Raw genomic sequence first — 17,479 nt, forward strand, 5'->3', positions numbered from 1 at the left:
TTTAAATAAAAAGTATAATGCATTAGAAAATTATTATTTAAATTAAAAGGTCAGTTATAAATTTGCCTATAAGAACACGGCATGTCTACACGTGCAGAGTATTGGTAAAAATAGAATTTATGGTTTGGATTTTGGTTAAAGACCGCTAGAGTTGTCGAAGTTTCGGTTTCCAAAGAGGCCAAGAGAGATCGAAACCTATAAAATAATTTATTATTTTTAAAAAAAAAAAAAAAAAAATATATATATATATATATATATATATATGCATCAAGATTAGGATATAGGAGTACAGCCAGAAAGTCATATTTCTATCAAGCAAGGTTTGAGAACTAGCCACTCGACTGATTCAATATGATTGATGATTAGAAATGGAAAATAAGATAAAAGAAGAATACAATCATCTATGATCACGACAATAGCTGAAGGAGTTGGATAGGAGTCTATTTTAACGATGTAGAGGAATTCAATGAGGTCTGCATTAAGAGGTATGTGGAAATTGGGGAATTCAATAAAGTGCACACAAGATGAAGCTTATCCCCCATTGGGTTCGTTCTGACCCGAACAGAAGCTATCAGTATTGAGTTTAAGCAAACAATGGGAGGTGGTTCCATGCGAATGAGAGGGGGAGATAAAAGTGTCGCAGTAGTCGTAGGTTAGATTGAGAGATCTCTCTCCCAAGTCCTAAACCAACCGCCGGGAGTTCCCCAGTCGAGTTGAACAAGCAGAGCAAGAATACGGAGAAACAGTAAGTAGTTGGCGAGAAAGCGAGCTGGGCTCCAAAAGCCAGGAGCCATGGGCCCAGGCCAGGTCCGCATAGATAAATAATAGATTCTCCTCCAGGGCCGACGACTTTTGTTTTTAATCTTTCTCAAGTATCGCCCTCTCCCCCGAAGGTCAGCAAAAGTCAAAACCCCTCTGGATTCGGCTGAGAGAGGAGAGGAGGAGAAGAGATCCTTGTAATGGAAGTGGAGGTGAGAGTAGTGGGAGGAATCCACAGCTGCTTCGTCTCCCTTCCTCTCTATCTCATAGAAACCCTAGAGCGAACCAGGGGCAGCGCCCTCCCTCCCCTCCTCGCCTTCGAACTCCGGTCCCCCTCAGGCGATCGCTGGAAAGTCGCCTGGTCCGGCTCCGCTTCCACCTCCGCTGCCATCGAGGTATTTTCCCCTCAAATATTGGAATTCTGTAGTAATTAAACCTTGCTGGATCTTTTTCAGTATATTCTCTTTCTTAATTTGATCTTTCTCAATACATTCTCATGGTTTCTCTAGAAATACAAAGGATATCTTTTTTTTTTTTATAAAAAAAAGAGAGTATGATTCTCAGAGGGGCGATTTTTTTTAACTATCTATGTTTTAAGATTATTGTATAAGTATTCACTAGTTTAAGCAAATGGAGCTTCATGCTCACGTGCATATATTGCTCTAGTTACTTTTACCTGTCTCATCATGTTGGTTCTTTGAATGAGGGATGAATTTATACATGTTACTCTTGATCATGATTCATGCTTTTTTATGGTTTCAGCACGTATGTCTAACTTGCAGCTTGTTACTTCCAAGCTGTTGATTTTAGAATACTCAAACTTGAACCATATGATTTGTAATTTTATGGTTTTGAAGGTTGCTCAACGATTGGCAGAATGTATTTCTCTGCAAGATCATACAAAAGTACAATTGACTGTTATACCTGTCTTACCAAAGGCTGAATTTGTGACAATAGAGCCCAGTAGCGAGGATGACTGGGAGATATTGGAGCTTAACTCAGAGTTGGCAGAAGAGGCCATTTTGAAACAGGTCTGTAGAGACTTGATAATTTGATATATCATTACCTTATCTCTATCTCCATCAATAACTGAACAAGTTATTACTTGATATTAATTATATTAGACAAATTTAGCTTATACTTGTATTATTGAGTACATTGGATCTGCAAATCCTAGTAATCCAGACCATAAACTTGCAAAGTTTTCGTCAAATATTTTGTCTGTTTCTCTTGTTCCACACAGAGAAAAGAAGGTCCTTGTCGAATGAGAAGGCATTAAACAGGGTCATCTTACAATATCTAAGATCAAATGGGATGAATAACTGCTGTCATATTCAATATATGGGTGGGGTATCTACTTGTCACCTTATTGTCAGATTAATGTATTTTATAAATAAAAGAAGTTATCTTTTACCCTTGTATAAACAGTTCCTATGTCTAGAGAATTTTCAGAGGTTTCTGCTCATGTCTACTTGTTGTATTACTCTCAGATTAATGTATTTTATAAAGAGAGAAGGCAGCTAATTGCACTTCTCAGTATAGCTTCTGCAACAAATCCCGTTAATCTATATTTTGCTCTAATCATCAACTTGACACCAAGTAGTAAAGGGTTGATGATAGGTGCACAGTGGTTGTAATAATCTTTCAATTCTTTTAGTTTTCTCATCTTTGAGTTCAGCTATGCATACCTCTCACTTTTGGAGAGGTTTGGATGATAAGGATGATCCTGAGATATTTCACCTGTTTAAGTCAGTGATGATTCTCTTTACATGTCAGAGAGGCCAATAATTGGATAAACATGCATGATCGACCTTTCCATGGATGAACTAGCGTAAATGCCATTTATGTTATAAATTGGTTTTTTGTTTTGCTATATCAATTTGTATTGCTGTCAAGTGCAGGTTGGTGTTGTCTATGAGGGTATGAAGTTCCCTTTGTGGTTGCACGGGCATATTGTTGTGGAATTTTTTGTTGTTTCTTCTTCCCCTAAGAAGCCAATAGGTAACAAAATTTAACTGTTTTCTCAGGCGTTTACTTGAACGACACCTTTTTAATATAGAGAAATTATTGAACAATATCTATTATTGTGCTTTCCCAATTCATTTTTGATTGATATTTTAATGAAATTCTATTTGTTGATTTTTATGTTCTTGCGATTCTTTACTTGCTATTCTTTACTTGCATCGTGTTTTTGAACCACCTTCTCAATATGGGAATAAGGCTATGCCAATCTTGCCCTCTATAGAACCATATTGGTGGAACCTTGCGCACTAGAATAGCCTTCAAACAAGGACATTGTTTTGAAACATTATGTCTGGCATCTTGCACTCTATTGTGTGTGTTTGAGGAAATGAAGAGGTTTCTTTAGCAATGAGGGTAAGGCTGCAGATATCCTACCCTCCCCAAATTTTGCATTCGTGGCATCCTCACACATTGCGTCACGTAGTACAAAACAAGAGGTTTTTTTCCTTAGAAAAATGAAATAAAATAGTTAACAAAAGATATATCTAGTATCCACGATAACATTGGAAAAGAGAAATCAAGCGGACCTCCTCTAGTGCGGCGATAAAGCTTGACTTGACACCCAAATGGCAATGGAAACATCAAATTAAGGTTGTGAGCATCCTGCCCCACCTCTCCAATCCTCACATTTGTGGAGCCTTTTGCACTAGGATGCCTCCTCTATGAAAATATGAAATTAGATTAGAGAAGAGGCAAGAAGATGCTAATTTGGAGGGTAAGAAATTAAGAATACCTAACACCATGAGAAAGAAACTCCAACTACGGACTCAACAAAGACCAAACCATTAGTACTCTCTTGGATAACTAATATATATACATATATGCACGAGAATTCTCTTGGCCCCTAATCTTGAACTCTTGGACTTTAGGCAAGACTTCCAACGTAGATCTGTATAACTATATCCCTTTTTGCAAATAATAGGATTCTAACAATTACAAGAACCTTAAAAGTTAAGTTAAAAATAATCTGAAAGTACAATTGAACTTCCAGTAAAGCAAATATAAGTCATGCAATCAAGTATCCTCCATTTCTTTCTGTCGACTTCAGAAGATGTCTTGGCTATTCTCATGATTCTGCTTTCTAGAAATCTTAACAAATAAAGATTGACTTAGTTGGGCTTGAGCAACCTGAGCTATGGACTTGGTTACTCTTATCATCATCCATTTATATGCCTGTGTAATAATTCAAGATGACCTTTATGAGGTTTATACACAAGAATACTCAAATTGCTTTTACTTAATGATTTATTTGACTGGGCCTTGCCTACTATTGTCAGTGTCTGAAGTGACTAACTTCTATGTGTACGAGATTACAATTTTATGTCGAATACTAGTAAACTTTTCTGGTATCAGATTGCTCTTCTCTCTTCTGGTATTTATCCTAATATTAGAAATAAAACTTATCTTTCTTGTTCTTGTTTAATTATCCTGTATGCGCCGATCCATTTACTCTAGGTTATTTAACTTTTAAATCATCTTCTTAGATACCCTCTATTATTTCTAAATTAGTTTGATATTTCTTTGTGGTGTCTTAGCTCTCGTTAGCTAGTGCTATTAGTCTTCTTCTGTATGTGTATTTTCATCCTGGTGACTTCTGTGTTTTACTTTTCTGTCTAGTTCTGAGTTTTGTCATCTGAAGTCTAGTAGTTGTGCAATAGTTGATTATGATATCTCCTTTTCTTCTGCCTGTTTTTTTTATTAAGCTGCTCTGTCTGATTTTCTTCTTGGACTCTTTAGTTCAACTTATACCAGGAACTGAAGTTGCTGTTGCACCAAAGAAGCGGAAGGTAAAAATAGGTGCAGATCAGGATGTGCAAAAGCAAAGTTCCATAAATGAACAGCTTACAAGAAAGGCACTCCTACGTGTACAAGCAGCAGAAAAGAAACATGTGCATAGCTTTGAATTTAGAGGTGTTGAGCTTGGGGTACTACTTACTTCAGTTGCTTTCATACATCCAGAGACCGCTACAAAGTTCTCGTTTGATAATCTTCAGTTAGTAACTATTTTACCTAAAATATTACCAAAGGAGACTGCTCAGAATGAAAAAGATATTGCCCAGAGGAAAGGAAATCACTTCCCTGGTACAAAAGAGAGCAATAATGTTATAGCACCTAGTAAGGAAACAGCTAGACAAACAGTTGTTCGCATCTTATATTCAGAGTCAGTAGTGAGAGGACACGTTATGCTTCCCCACTCTCTTCGCCAATTTATAAGAGCAAGTTTACATTCATGTAAGTATATGCCATCAATATTTGTAGTGAGTTTGATGTTCCATTGATAAAGGCATAAAGTACCTTCTCTGTTTTCCACTACTAGTTGGTGATACAACTAGCTGGTAAAGTGGATTCTTATAAATCGGAGGAAGTCATTTTGTTTTACTATTTTTCTAGTGCTAGATGGAGTTTGGGAGCATTGTGTGCTGTGCTCCTTTCATGTCTAGTAATGCATATAACTGCTAGCTAGAACTAATATGCTTGAGATTTTTTTGCCTAAACTTTTTCAGATGTTACATGCATCTTAAATTGTAATATAAAATTATCATCTAGCCTACGAGGATAAACTATTCTTCAGCATTCCCACTCCTGTTGTTATTCTTTCCCCTATCCATTTTGTCTTGTAATTCATCTCCTTAGTGCTGCGGCTAGGGATGGAGGGAGGGATGGAGGAGAGTAGAGAGGGAGGGAGGATAGTTTCATTGCCTGTCGATATCTCTTTCCATGGTTGGTGTAAATTTAACTGTAATGCTTAGCTTTGTATCTGGAAAGAGCAAAGCTAAGTTGTAAATCATTAATTGTCTTAGCTTTATGCTGCTTCTCTTTGCTTATTTATAAAGAAAAGCTGTTCTTTGAACTTACTGGTATACTTTCTCTCTGTAGGGGTTTACATCAAGACATACTGTACTAATATGATGAAGGATGCTCCATTAATGACACTCTCTCCTTGCCGTTTTATGGGGCATGGAAAGAATAAGACAGGAGATAACAATGAATTAGGCACTCATGAGAAGGTTGCAAGTTTGAGGCCCAATAGCATGAATCAGGAAGAATCCCTTCCTTTTCTTCCTAATGAAGTCCTTGTGAATGGAGATGATGACATCTCTAAGTACCATCTGAAACAGGAGATCTTTCTTGTCAAGTCATGGCTTATTGGGCAACTCAAAGCAATTGCTTCGCACATTGGCCAAATGGAAGTCCCCTCACTGGTTTTAGCAAATGAAAATTTACTTCATTTTGAAGTGATAGATCGTAAGTTAGGAAGCAATTTGAAGGATAATGTGCATAATGACTGCTCTTTAGAGAAGGGCAGTGTGGTTGGAAAACCTGCAGCTGAGCTCTTATATCTATTGACAGTGACTTTTGAGAAGTCCCATGATAACAATTTGCATGAAAATTTGAATTTTGTCTTGGATGCCAACATTGATGATCTTGATAACTTTGACTTTTCTCTTGGGAAGCTGGAGTTTGGTGAACTTGTAACCTTTGCCTCTGTCATGGAAAGCTCCTTGAGCAAGAGGTCTGGAATGACTCTTTCTTCTTTAAGCTGGATGCAGAAAGCTGTTTCAGATGTTATAGACAGTAAGCCTTCTTTTCCATTCTTTCTTGTTGCTTTGATAATACGCTATCTCTTGGTTTAGTCATCATCTGTGCCTCTCTGGCGTTTTAGTCATCATCTCTGCCTCTTTGGTGTAGCAGTAACTGGGGTCTATGAAATTCATGCAGGGTTATTTGTACTTCTGTCTCCATCTTCTTGGAAGTTATTAAAGGGTCTAAATTGGCCTCTCCCAGGACATGTTCTTATTTTTGGACCTGCAGTAAGTGATTTTATCATTTAATTTTCACTTTTACTTGAATTATGTGATCTTCTTATATGCCAGATGAATATTCTTCTGATTTTCTTTCCTTGGGTCAATCACCTGTGCTCTACTTGGGTTTAAAGCCCCTTGACCCCTTTGGAATGATGATATTTTGTTGGGTCCCTCCATTTTCTTCTCTAATATTACTACATCTGCTGGAATGTAATGATACAATCATTAATGTATATGCCATCTAATCTCAGTTGGATTTTCCTTTGAACATATATATAGTACGAGATATGGCCATGTAACTGAAAAATGCAACTAATACTTATTGCGGACTCATAGTTGTTGGCATGTTTGTCAAGAGTTGCTAAGCCTGAACTTGTGCAGTTGAATTGCACATACTTGCATCTCTTACAGTCAAATTATCAAATTGACCAGAATCTAGAATGTTGACAAAAGTCAATAAGCTCATTTTCATCCTGAAGTGAAATTCTTTCTGTTTCGGTGGTAGTTTAAAATTTTAACAGTGTGAAGTTTCTTCCGGTATTGCAGAATGCTCTGCAAGCCTACATCAAGATGGAACTCCTCTTGACTGAAATACAGCGTAAATTTTAAATAAAGGTGTTATCAAGATAGAGAAACATGATCCTTGTAATTCATATTCTTGGCAATGTTAGTATATTAAAATCTGCAGTCTTAAATCTTAATGACATGTTAACGGGGTCCTCACTACATTGTCAAACTCAAAATAAAATAAATCATTAGACACAGTATTTTTAGATGCAATATGAAGTTATCAGTCATTCTTTGCTTGCTTTGCAGTCTTTATCCAGTGACTTCTTGATTAGACTTTATTTTCCTATTTCAGGGTTGCGGAAAAACTACATTGACCAAAGCTGCTGCGAGATATTTTGAAGAACATGAAGAAATTTTGGCACACATGTATAGAATTATCCTTTTTTTCCCATTACGTTCTCTGTCTTTTCTTATTCTTTTGTAAATTTTCTAGGTGGTAAAGGAACTTGTTTGGCTCAAAGCCTCTTCCTATTATAGTAAGAGTCTAAGAGATTATATAAAATAATCTTGAATTGTATGAACTGAATAAAACTTTTCACTTGCAGAGTTCATATAAGCTGTTCCGTACTTGCTTCTGAGAAGAGCAGGACAATTCGACAAGCTATCAGAGATTATGTATCTGAAGCTATAGTTCACTCACCTTCAATTGTTGTTTTTGATGGTCTAGACAATCTAGTTTCATTTTCCCCAGAATCTGAGGGATCTCAGCCATCAAATTCTGCCACTGCTCTAGTAGGATTCTTGACCGATCTGATGGATGAATATAGGGTAACTATCTCATCATGCAATAAGTAACTTAGAATTTCTAGTTTGTTGTTTATTCAACAATAAAAATTCTTAGTTTTGGGAACAATCTATCTGTTCATGCTTTTCTGTGCTGATTTTATTTATTGTCCTCATGTATCCTGAGTAGGAAAAGAGTTGGAATGCCTGTGGATATGGCCCTATTGCATTTATGGCTTCAGCACAGTCTCTTGAAAATCTTCCTCATGCTTTGGTGTCTTCAGGTAAGAACTGTTCCATTTAAACCTGCGGTAATTCTCTATGTTTAACAGATCATATAGGATGGTACACTTGGTTATTGGTAGATTTAACAGTTTCAATTGTTCATATGTCAATTTCTCCTCAGGTAGGTTTGATCTCCATGTTCAACTTTCTGCTCCTGCTGTTCTTGAACGTGGAGCAATGCTGAAGCATGAAGTTGAAAAGAATGTCTACCAGTGTTCGGAGGATATTCTTTATGAGATTGCTTCCAAATGTGATGGATATGATGCTTATGACTTGGTAATTCATAATGGGTATTCTTTTCTTTATAAGTGACCATGATCTTATTCTTCAGTTGTGTTCTGTTTCTCTGTAAATCAGTACTTTTTATTTTCAAGACGTCCAATATGTAAGTCAGCAGCGCAATCTTAGAACATTACTTTCTAGAAATTATAGACCAAACTTTTGCCAACCCGTTCTCTTTATGTTCTCTTCTGATCTTTTTCTTTCAAAGGTGATTATGGAATTTTACTTTCCTCCCCCTTTCACTATCATATTTCTTTTTGCTAAATTATTACTTCTATGAGGTCATTATATTATGCATCCTTTACTCAATAGGGATGTTACCTCTACAACATTGTTATTCAGGAACTTTTGCATATTTCATATACACTCCAAAGCAGTTTATGCATCTGATGATTGTTGCCCAGGAGAGTAATATAATCATAGACAGATGCATAATACACTTGAAGTTATGTATGTACGTGTTGTGAATCCCATTTGGCTGGCCCGTTGGAAATGCACAGCCGTGCTTTTGTTAGATAACCCTTTATCAATTGATCAGCGGGTCAAGCATGTTCTAAATTAATCTGTCCAGTATACTTGGTTCACTCACTGTGTTAGTATTACCCATTTTATGCCGGCATCATGTTTTATGTTTTATGTCATATAGTATATTTTTTCTATTACTCTTTTGTTTCTTCATATTTTTGTCTATTTGTAGGAAGTTTTGGTAGACAGGGCTTTGCGCGCTGCTTCAAAGCGTAGGGATTCAAGTCATGACAATGATGTCAAACAAAAAGACACACTATTGAAGGAAGATTTCTTGAAAGCAATGCATAATTTTGTTCCAGTTGCCATGCGTGATCTTAAAAAAGCAGCTTCTGATAGTAGACATGGTGGATGGAAGGATGTTGGTGGGCTTACTGCGACACGAAGCGTCATTCAAGAGGTATGCACTACATTTTTTTTCCTTATGCTCTTCTTTTTCTTTTCTTCTAATATAGTTGAACTCAAGATTCCAAAAATCGGTATCGGGATTGGGATCGGCTGCCCGGAAAAACGATACGTATCGACTGCCTGTATCGGATCGGACTATTTTAATTAAATAAAATTCTAAATATTATTAAAAATGTTGAGAAATTTCTAAAAATTTAGAAAAAATTAGAAGAAAATAAGAAATAATAATTACTCACATATAAAGCCTAAAAAGTAAAAATTTCTCTTCTTCCTTCTTTTTTCCTATTCCTCTAACTGTTAGTCTGAAGTATCCATTCTCTCCCACACTTTTTTTTTCTCTCTCACCATTTTTTTATCTTTCCCTCTCTCTCTCTCTCTTTTTCCCTCCTCTCTCTCTCTCTTTCCCTCTCCCCCCTCGCTCTCTCCCCCTCTCTCTCTCACCCTCTTTTTTTTATCTTTCCCTCTCCCTCACTCTCTTCTTTTTCCCTCTCTCTCTCTCCCTTTCTCTCCCTCATTTTCTCTTCCTCTTTCCCTCTCTCTCCCTCTCTCTCTCTCTAGCTGACGGCTGCCTGCTGCAGCCGCCTGCAGCAGCAGCTGACTGGTTTCGGCCTGGATCAAGATCAGCTATAGCCGATTCCAATCTGTTTCGGTCGATCCCACTCGGGATCAACCGAAACTGGAAACTATGGTTGAACTATATGTATCCTAGAAATGTTGGATCCTAGTTTCGCCTGATCTCGAGACGGATTGGTCGAAACTCAGTTTGGCGATTAGTTTCGGTCTGCTATTGGTTATTTTTGTCCTTATTGGCCGAGACTCAACCAAAACTAATCGAAACAAGTTTTTTTTAAAGATTCGGGTCAGATCTAAAATAGGTTCGACCTTGGGGGATATCAGTAATTGATGTCCCTAGCTTTCTTCATTTCAAGTTTTCAGCTTTTATTTTTTATCTCTCACACATCATCCTCCCACCCTTTACACTTTATCGAGTACATCCGGTATGCTCCTTTAGTTACTCTGCACTCTGGTGAATCCAAGTGATTGATTTTTTTTCTCTTTTTATATATATTTGAATATTTTTTTTTCATTTCTCTCTCAGTCTCTCTCTCACTATTTAACACCCTCTTTCTTGTTGCTGCAGAACAATAGTGAAGAAAGATCCCTCTCCATCTCATTTCTGCAGTAATAATTTACGAGCGTAGAAATTTATTAGATCTAGTTTGAAATTTATCATGGTTTTGAGTGAATATCTTTTTTAGTTTTTAGGTTTCATATGTGAGTAGTTATTATTTTCTTATTTTTGTCATTTTTATAAATCTTTAGAAAATGTTAATATTTTTAAATAATATTTAGAATTTTATATAATTAAAAAATAGACCGATTTAATATAGGTGACTGATACAGCCGATATGTATCATTTTCTTGGGCAACCAATCCCGATCCCAAGTTTTAGAACCTTAAAACTTATTGTGCACTGATTGTAGAAAACCTAGAAAATTGTGTATGCCCGTTCGTCTCCTTAGATAGAAGGCATCACTTGGTGTGAAGGCAAGGCTTGCCCCTTGCATCTAAAAGATAAAGAGGTCACAATTTCATGTTTTGCTAATAATCTCATTTGAAATGGAGGTAAGGTTGCCCACAAGTTAGAACAATTCTAAAATAAGCATTTACCTCATTAGGGATTAGCTTCATCATGTAGAAAGGGATTGGTAAATAATATGTACGTCTAGGAATTATCAGCTTTCAGAAATTATGCTACCAATTTCAATTATATTTGGTATTGTAAAGCATTACACAAGATCTATAATGTTTGCAGAATCTTACTTCTATAATTTTGTCTAGTACTTGTTTGAAGATTATTCTTATCTCTCTATGAGTGTTGGTCTTTCACCTTGCTAGATTTTTTTTATCAGATTGCTTGTGTTCTTCTGTTCTTCTGTTCTCTTACAATTTATGTCTACACAACACTTTTAACCTAACAAAATGTCTTCTTTCCCTTTTCAATGCAGATGATTGAATTACCATCAAAATTTCCTAGTATTTTTGCTCACTCACCCCTAAGATTGAGATCAAACATTCTCCTCTATGGCCCACCAGGATGTGGGAAAACCCACATTGTAGGAGCTGCTGCAGCAGCTTCTTCTCTTAGGTTTATTTCAATCAAGGGGCCTGAGCTACTGAACAAGTACATTGGTGCTTCTGAGCAAGCTGTAAGGCATCTATATTCCTTTTCATTATGAATATTTTGTACTTCCATCAGAAGTATTAGATGGCCAAAACTCATCTGTATAGTCATATTTAATAGAATTTACTTTTGATCTATCTATACGGACAGCCTATACTGAGTATCTCTTATGCATTTTCCACAAATTTTATCAGATATATGTTGGAGTAGTAATGACTCTTCCATTACTTTTCAATGCATATGTTCTTATCATTTTTTTTAAAGTTTAGGCCCTTGTCACTTCTGCCTACTAAGGAATGTTTTTAGTTCTGTTTTCTCTTAATTACTAACTATTTTTCTCTTATACATCATTACCTTCATGAGAATTATTGGAAAGAGATTTGAAAATCTTAAAAATGTCAAAAATGCTTCCAGGTTCGAGATATGTTTGCAAAAGCAGCTGCTGCAGCACCTTGCCTTCTTTTTTTCGATGAGTTTGACTCGATTGCTCCAAGAAGAGGACATGATAATACAGGTGTTACTGATCGTGTTGTCAATCAGGTTAATCTTCTATCTTGACTTGTATGTGAAATTAAGCCGTCTTTTTAATAGCTCCCAATACCTACTCTTAGCTTTTATTTTCAATTGGTTCTGGTCATAATCACTCATTACTGGGCTTTACTGGTATGATCATGTGCAGCTGCTGACTGAATTAGATGGTGTGGAAACCTTGACGGGGGTGTTCGTGTTTGCTGCTACTAGGTTAGTTCTCGGTAGAGATTTTCACATAAAGTTACAATATAAATACTGTAGCTCGTTATCTTTTATCCTTGCCAACTTTAGAACTTAATGATAGTAGAATGCAGAATCTTCAAAATTTAGAGCATGCCCTTGGTCAGTTTGTGACTGACACTTACACCAGAGGTCAAAATTTGGGCAACTTGATATGTTGAATTAATCTACTCTATATCAACCATAGTGGTAAGTTTGGTTGTTGTTTTCAAGGTTAAGCACACATGACTATCAGCATTCGAATGGCTGTTGCCTAGAGTTACAAAGGGTAATTGATAGAAGTCTCCAATTATCTGACATATATGATCTTGAATAGATGGCTCAATCTCATGCATTCGTCATGTTTTATTAATGTTATTTTATGCCAAGAATTACACAAATTGCAATGTGCTCATCTAAAGTAGATAAACGTTTTACCTAGTTAACATGCATTTTCTTGTTGGCTTGTTGATTTCCTTACCGGAGCAATTACAGATATTGAAATTTTTAATAAAGTTAACATTGTTTTGTGCATAATTATGCTGAATAAAATAACTACAAAAGAATAAACTTGATAGGTTATGCTTTTTCCATCAAGCTGCATGGCCGGAGGTTAAATCCGATTTGATGATTCATGTTTCCTTGCTAGAGGACTATATATCCTCTGATTCTGTCAAATATGTATTATGTTACAATAAGATCGGTGCAGTGAAGTTTCTTTATTTTGTTTATTTTTCTTCAAGACTTAATTCTGCTCTAGGCTATGCATGGATGATGCTTCTCCTTTACAATATTCATGATTTTGTCATTTCACTATCTTTATCGTGCTAATGTCCGACCACTTACATTCTTCATTGAAAACCCAGTCGGCCAGATCTGCTCGATGCTGCGCTCTTGCGACCTGGAAGGTTTGATCGTCTTCTCTTTTGTGATTTTCCACGGTGCGATGAACGCCTGGACATTCTTATGGTTCTTTCAGGAAAGGTTCTCAGTTGTTCTTTTATCATGTTCTTTTTTTTTTTTCCCTCTTATTTTTACTAGTTATTGTCTTGACATGCTGATTCACTTTTTTATATTAGCATGCTTGTGGTATAGATAGAGTTTTCCCTGCAGTTTTACTTGCTGAGCTAGAAAACTAGGTTACAAATTGTTGCAATAAATTATTGGATTTTCCTTCAAAGTTTGCCCTTGTATCTTTTTTTAGCTTTGCTTCTTTGGTCTATTTTTCTGGGGGAAATTTGAACAGTAAAAGCAGTGTTTGTTTCTCCCTCAGCATGCTGTTTTAATCTTAGGTAGTCCTTTGCTCTCTCTCATTCTTAATCTATATGTTTTTTGAAGTTTGTACTTTACTTTCTTATTTTAATACATTTTTCTTTTCTTCGCTATGATTTTGTTAACCTGAAAATGCATCTTATTTTTCTCTTACTATTATTTCCTCTTCCTCTTGAGTCTTGTCTCACTCTTTAGGTGATTCTTGTTTTACAAAGAACCTCTTTGTTCCTTTGTACCATGAGATGCTGTGTACCATAGCTAATTAAGAAGAAGTAAATATGTCCCGATCTCTTCTTAACACTATATATTCAATGCTGTGATTAAAAGCGTTTGGCTTGGTTTGCTATACCTCCTTTTTCTTATCTTAACTTCACAAATGGAAATTAACAGATTATAGATCAGGGTGTGATTGCTTTATAGTCCCAGAAGCATTTTGATCTTTAAAATCAAAGAATGATTGCTGTTCATAATTTTAGTGTCATTTTGATCCGTCTGTGTTTTCCTACATATTTCAAAACCATTGTCACCTTTTCATCTTTTTTCCTTCTGACTAGTTATAAGGGAAGAAAACATAATTATCTTAATTTTCCTGAATTACTGAATATTCAATATTCTCATGCACCCATTAAATGCTTTGGGTGAGTCAGCGAAGACTAATATCACTCACTCCTTAGTTGCATGAGCGTACCATGCAAACACAACGATAATTTCTGCTAACTGGCCTGCGATTTTATGGCAAGTCCATCTATTCTTTCATTGTACTTTGGTCATGGATTTGCCACCAATTTCTAGGGGGTTATTATGTCTGGAGGATGATTATAATGATGTTAAGGATGATGAATTTAGACTATCATCATTCTTTTAATCTTTGCCAAACTATATTCTGTAAAGATTTGGCAGTTAACTGGAATGACTTCTCGTCATTCACTAATCTGACTATTGGGTAACATAAATTGATACAGGACTCTACAGTTGTTTAGTTCATTTTGTAGTTCCAATCATCTAGAGTGTGGAATTTGATGAAACCTCCTACAACAACAACAACAAGAAAGCCTTTAGTTCCAATTATTTGATGAAACCTCCCTATTATGCCTTATGTGAAGCTAATTATCAGATAATTAGACATAATTATGCATGGATCATGACTAATGTAAGAAGGAATAATTGAAGAAATTAGGTGGCATTTAAACATCGGATTGAAAGTTGGTTACATTGAATTAAAATAGTTGGGATTCATGAACTAGTGCAGCATAAAAGAAAATGGTGATAGATTCAGAGGAGCCGACATCAGTTTCTGACCTACCTCTATAGATGATCTATTGCCATCTCTTTTTTGACGACATCCTCAGTCTTCTTGGTAATCAAGCTTGAAGAGAGTAACGAGTCTGGTAGAGTACTTAAAATTCAACTCGTTAGTATTTCATAGCAGTCAAAGATTGGCATTCAATTGAGCAAAATTAGACTCCAGAATGACTTGAAGTAAAATACATTTTAAGACGCTTGGTTAAAGAATTGTATGGTGAGGTTCATTACGTGCTAGATGATCCATATCAATTTTGCACTTATTAAATTGCTTCTTTTTCTCCTAATTTTGAACAAAATGGCACTATTAGATCATCACTCTCATTTTTCTGGTTCATATGTTTCTCCTGAAGAAAATGTTTTTCACTATATTATTGGATTTCTCTCAGCTTTCTTTGGCAAGCGATGCCAATCTTGAAGAGATAGCTTTTATGACTGAGGGATTTAGTGGGGCCGATCTTCAAGCACTGTTGTCCGATGCACAGCTTGCAGCAGTTCATGAGATTCTGGACAGTGGTGAGAATGATAAGCCTGGACAAACACCTGTCATTAGCAAAGAGCATCTGAAGTCAGTTGCTTCTAAGGCTAGGCCGTCAGTCTCAGAAGCTGAGAAGATGAGGCTTTATGAGATTTATAGTCAATTTTCAGAGTCAAAGAAGTCTGTTTCTGCCCGGGTACATCTTCTGAACTCCAAAGCACAGTAATACACAAAAACAAACACAAAGGCCATGCTAGCTCTATCATAAATTGTGTCTGAGTATCACTGTAGTTGACATGTTCTTTAATTTACCATTCCAATCTGTCACGGGCTTACATATACATAGATTTGGTTTCTCTTATATTTGAAGCTATCACATTGTGATCCACAGAAGAAAAACCGCCTGCTTTGGTAGATTATTAATTTGATTGTTTGAGTGTGTTTAGCCATTATGGTAATCTTCCAAGGAAGGTTCAATCAAGATATTAGAAGTAAAAATGTTATGCTCCTCCACCTAAATTTTGCCTAGGAAGAGGAAAAAAAAGGTCTTCAAGTCTTTTAATTCCTATGTAAGGTGCATGGTGTATTATCTATTAAATGAAAATCAATAAAAGCGTGAATTATTATAATACACATGACTAATTGCACATGCCATCCCCATATATATCCTCTAGCAAACTGCTGCTGGAGTCTGAAGATATCCAGTCCATCATTCGTGCATGACTTTGAAGCTGCTTAAGCAGTTTTGTTCGTGAAGAATAACTAATTGCTCTTTGTGCAGGCAAGAGACACAAAAGGCAAAAGGGCGACTTTAGCATGATCTTTCCAGAAATTATATTATGCATTCTATCAGGGTCGATTTATAAACTTTTCCGAGGTACTTACTCTTTATCTTTTTGTGTTCCCTGGACCATTTACATACAAACATTCTTGAACTTTAACTTCCTTTCCAGCACGAATTGAGTCCATGCTGCTCTATACTTCAATCTGGTGAAGACACGTTAGCTTAAGTGTGTTTCCATTACGGAAGCAGGTCCAGGTCCTCTGTCAGAAGAAAAATATACCAATTTTCTGTACACGCATCTGTTTCCCAGCATGGTGTAGTCGAAGATGGTTAACAATCAAGTTTCTTTCAGTGGAGCACAAGAGCAGGTCATAATTTCTGGAAGCATGAGACAGTTACATTCTTTAACCTTATTGGACTTCTCCGCCAGCAGTGGAGGGGGAGGTAGGTAGGCAGGTAGGCTTGAACTGGGAACTGATGCTAGAATACTGAAGCAGGTCCTTTGTTCAAGCATGAGCTTATATGATCTCCAAAACATTTTTGATATGCATATTTTTACAGCATGGGCCAGATCTTGGTAACTATTTCTAATAAAGCTAGGTCTTTCCCGAGGAAGTGAAGTTTCCTTGAAGAATTAGCAGAAGAAAAGCAAAGAATATAGTTAGATTGATAGAAGGAGAGGACATTAGATTGATATGCACACACACACACACACACACACATATATATATGGGTTTTGGTAGATTTATATATTTTTTTTCCTTCAAAGAAATAATGGGCAATGCTGTCAATTGATGATGGCAGTACTATCCAGTTCTAGGTCTATGCCAATAGTTAATGAAATAGTTAAACAACTAATGGTTTTAGGAATTTTCTTTGTTCTTTTTGTATGAAAAACTGCTCCAAGGTTTAAGTATACCCCTTCACTGAATGTCCTATGAATACACTATAATCATTTGTGAAATTTAAAAGCTTACATTTTAGCATTATTTCTTCTTCTTTTTTCCCTTTTATTTTGAGAAAGTTTAGTATCATATCATTTGATCAATCACGCAAAGAAGCCGGTCACATCTTCAGTATGTTAATGTTGGCACTCTAATTCTTTCGCAGATGAATAATCTCCGTAACCTCTTATCTCTTGAAATTATATTGTTGACAACCATCCCATTAATGAACATCTCTATCTAGTGCATATTTCATATCAGCTTAATCTTTTATTTCTTATTATTTTGAGAGAGAAAATGAGGACTAAGCCTCGATTAAAATATATTAATAAAGATGAAGGAATGGATTTTTATTTTTGTTGAGAAAATAAAGATGAAGAATTA

General features: G+C 36.0%; 1 protein-coding gene across 3 annotated transcripts; it reads left to right on the forward strand.

Annotated features, from left to right (window-relative positions):
* The first annotated feature begins 847 nt into the window (after positions 1-847).
* Positions 848-16,766, forward strand: LOC140788971 (peroxisomal ATPase PEX1). Of its 3 annotated transcripts, none has more exons than XM_073138532.1 (18): positions 848-1,154; positions 1,717-1,790; positions 2,661-2,760; positions 4,519-5,013; positions 5,659-6,357; positions 6,502-6,593; positions 7,450-7,523; positions 7,703-7,925; positions 8,071-8,164; positions 8,287-8,441; positions 9,145-9,372; positions 11,390-11,590; positions 11,980-12,105; positions 12,245-12,306; positions 13,182-13,299; positions 15,279-15,563; positions 16,149-16,244; positions 16,321-16,766. In XM_073138532.1, exons 3-17 carry the CDS (start codon positions 2,682-2,684, stop codon positions 16,185-16,187), a joined length of 2,970 nt encoding a protein of 989 aa, XP_072994633.1. In that variant the 5' UTR covers positions 848-1,154; positions 1,717-1,790; positions 2,661-2,681; the 3' UTR covers positions 16,188-16,244; positions 16,321-16,766. The 3 variants fall into 3 exon arrangements, with proteins under 3 accessions (XP_072994633.1, XP_072994631.1, XP_072994630.1); XM_073138530.1 differs by having other exon boundaries at positions 852-1,154; positions 1,617-1,790; positions 16,401-16,540; XM_073138529.1 differs by having other exon boundaries at positions 853-1,154; positions 1,617-1,790.
* The last annotated feature ends 713 nt before the right edge of the window (positions 16,767-17,479 follow it).

This window comes from Typha latifolia, chromosome 5 (genome assembly GCF_019914945.1).
Source record: "Typha latifolia isolate L0001 chromosome 5, TyphaL0001v2, whole genome shotgun sequence".
NCBI lineage: Eukaryota > Viridiplantae > Streptophyta > Magnoliopsida > Poales > Typhaceae > Typha > Typha latifolia.

Bases quoted from the DNA above. Each gene is read 5' to 3' on its own strand.
- LOC140788971 (XM_073138530.1), top strand. From the start codon at position 960: ATGGAAGTGGAGGTGAGAGTAGTGGGAGGAATCCACAGCTGCTTCGTC. The intron at 8,165-8,286 runs GTAAGAACTGTT...ATTTCTCCTCAG, and splicing joins TCATGCTTTGGTGTCTTCAG to GTAGGTTTGATCTCCATGTT. The intron at 8,442-9,144 runs GTAATTCATAAT...GTCTATTTGTAG, and splicing joins GATATGATGCTTATGACTTG to GAAGTTTTGGTAGACAGGGC.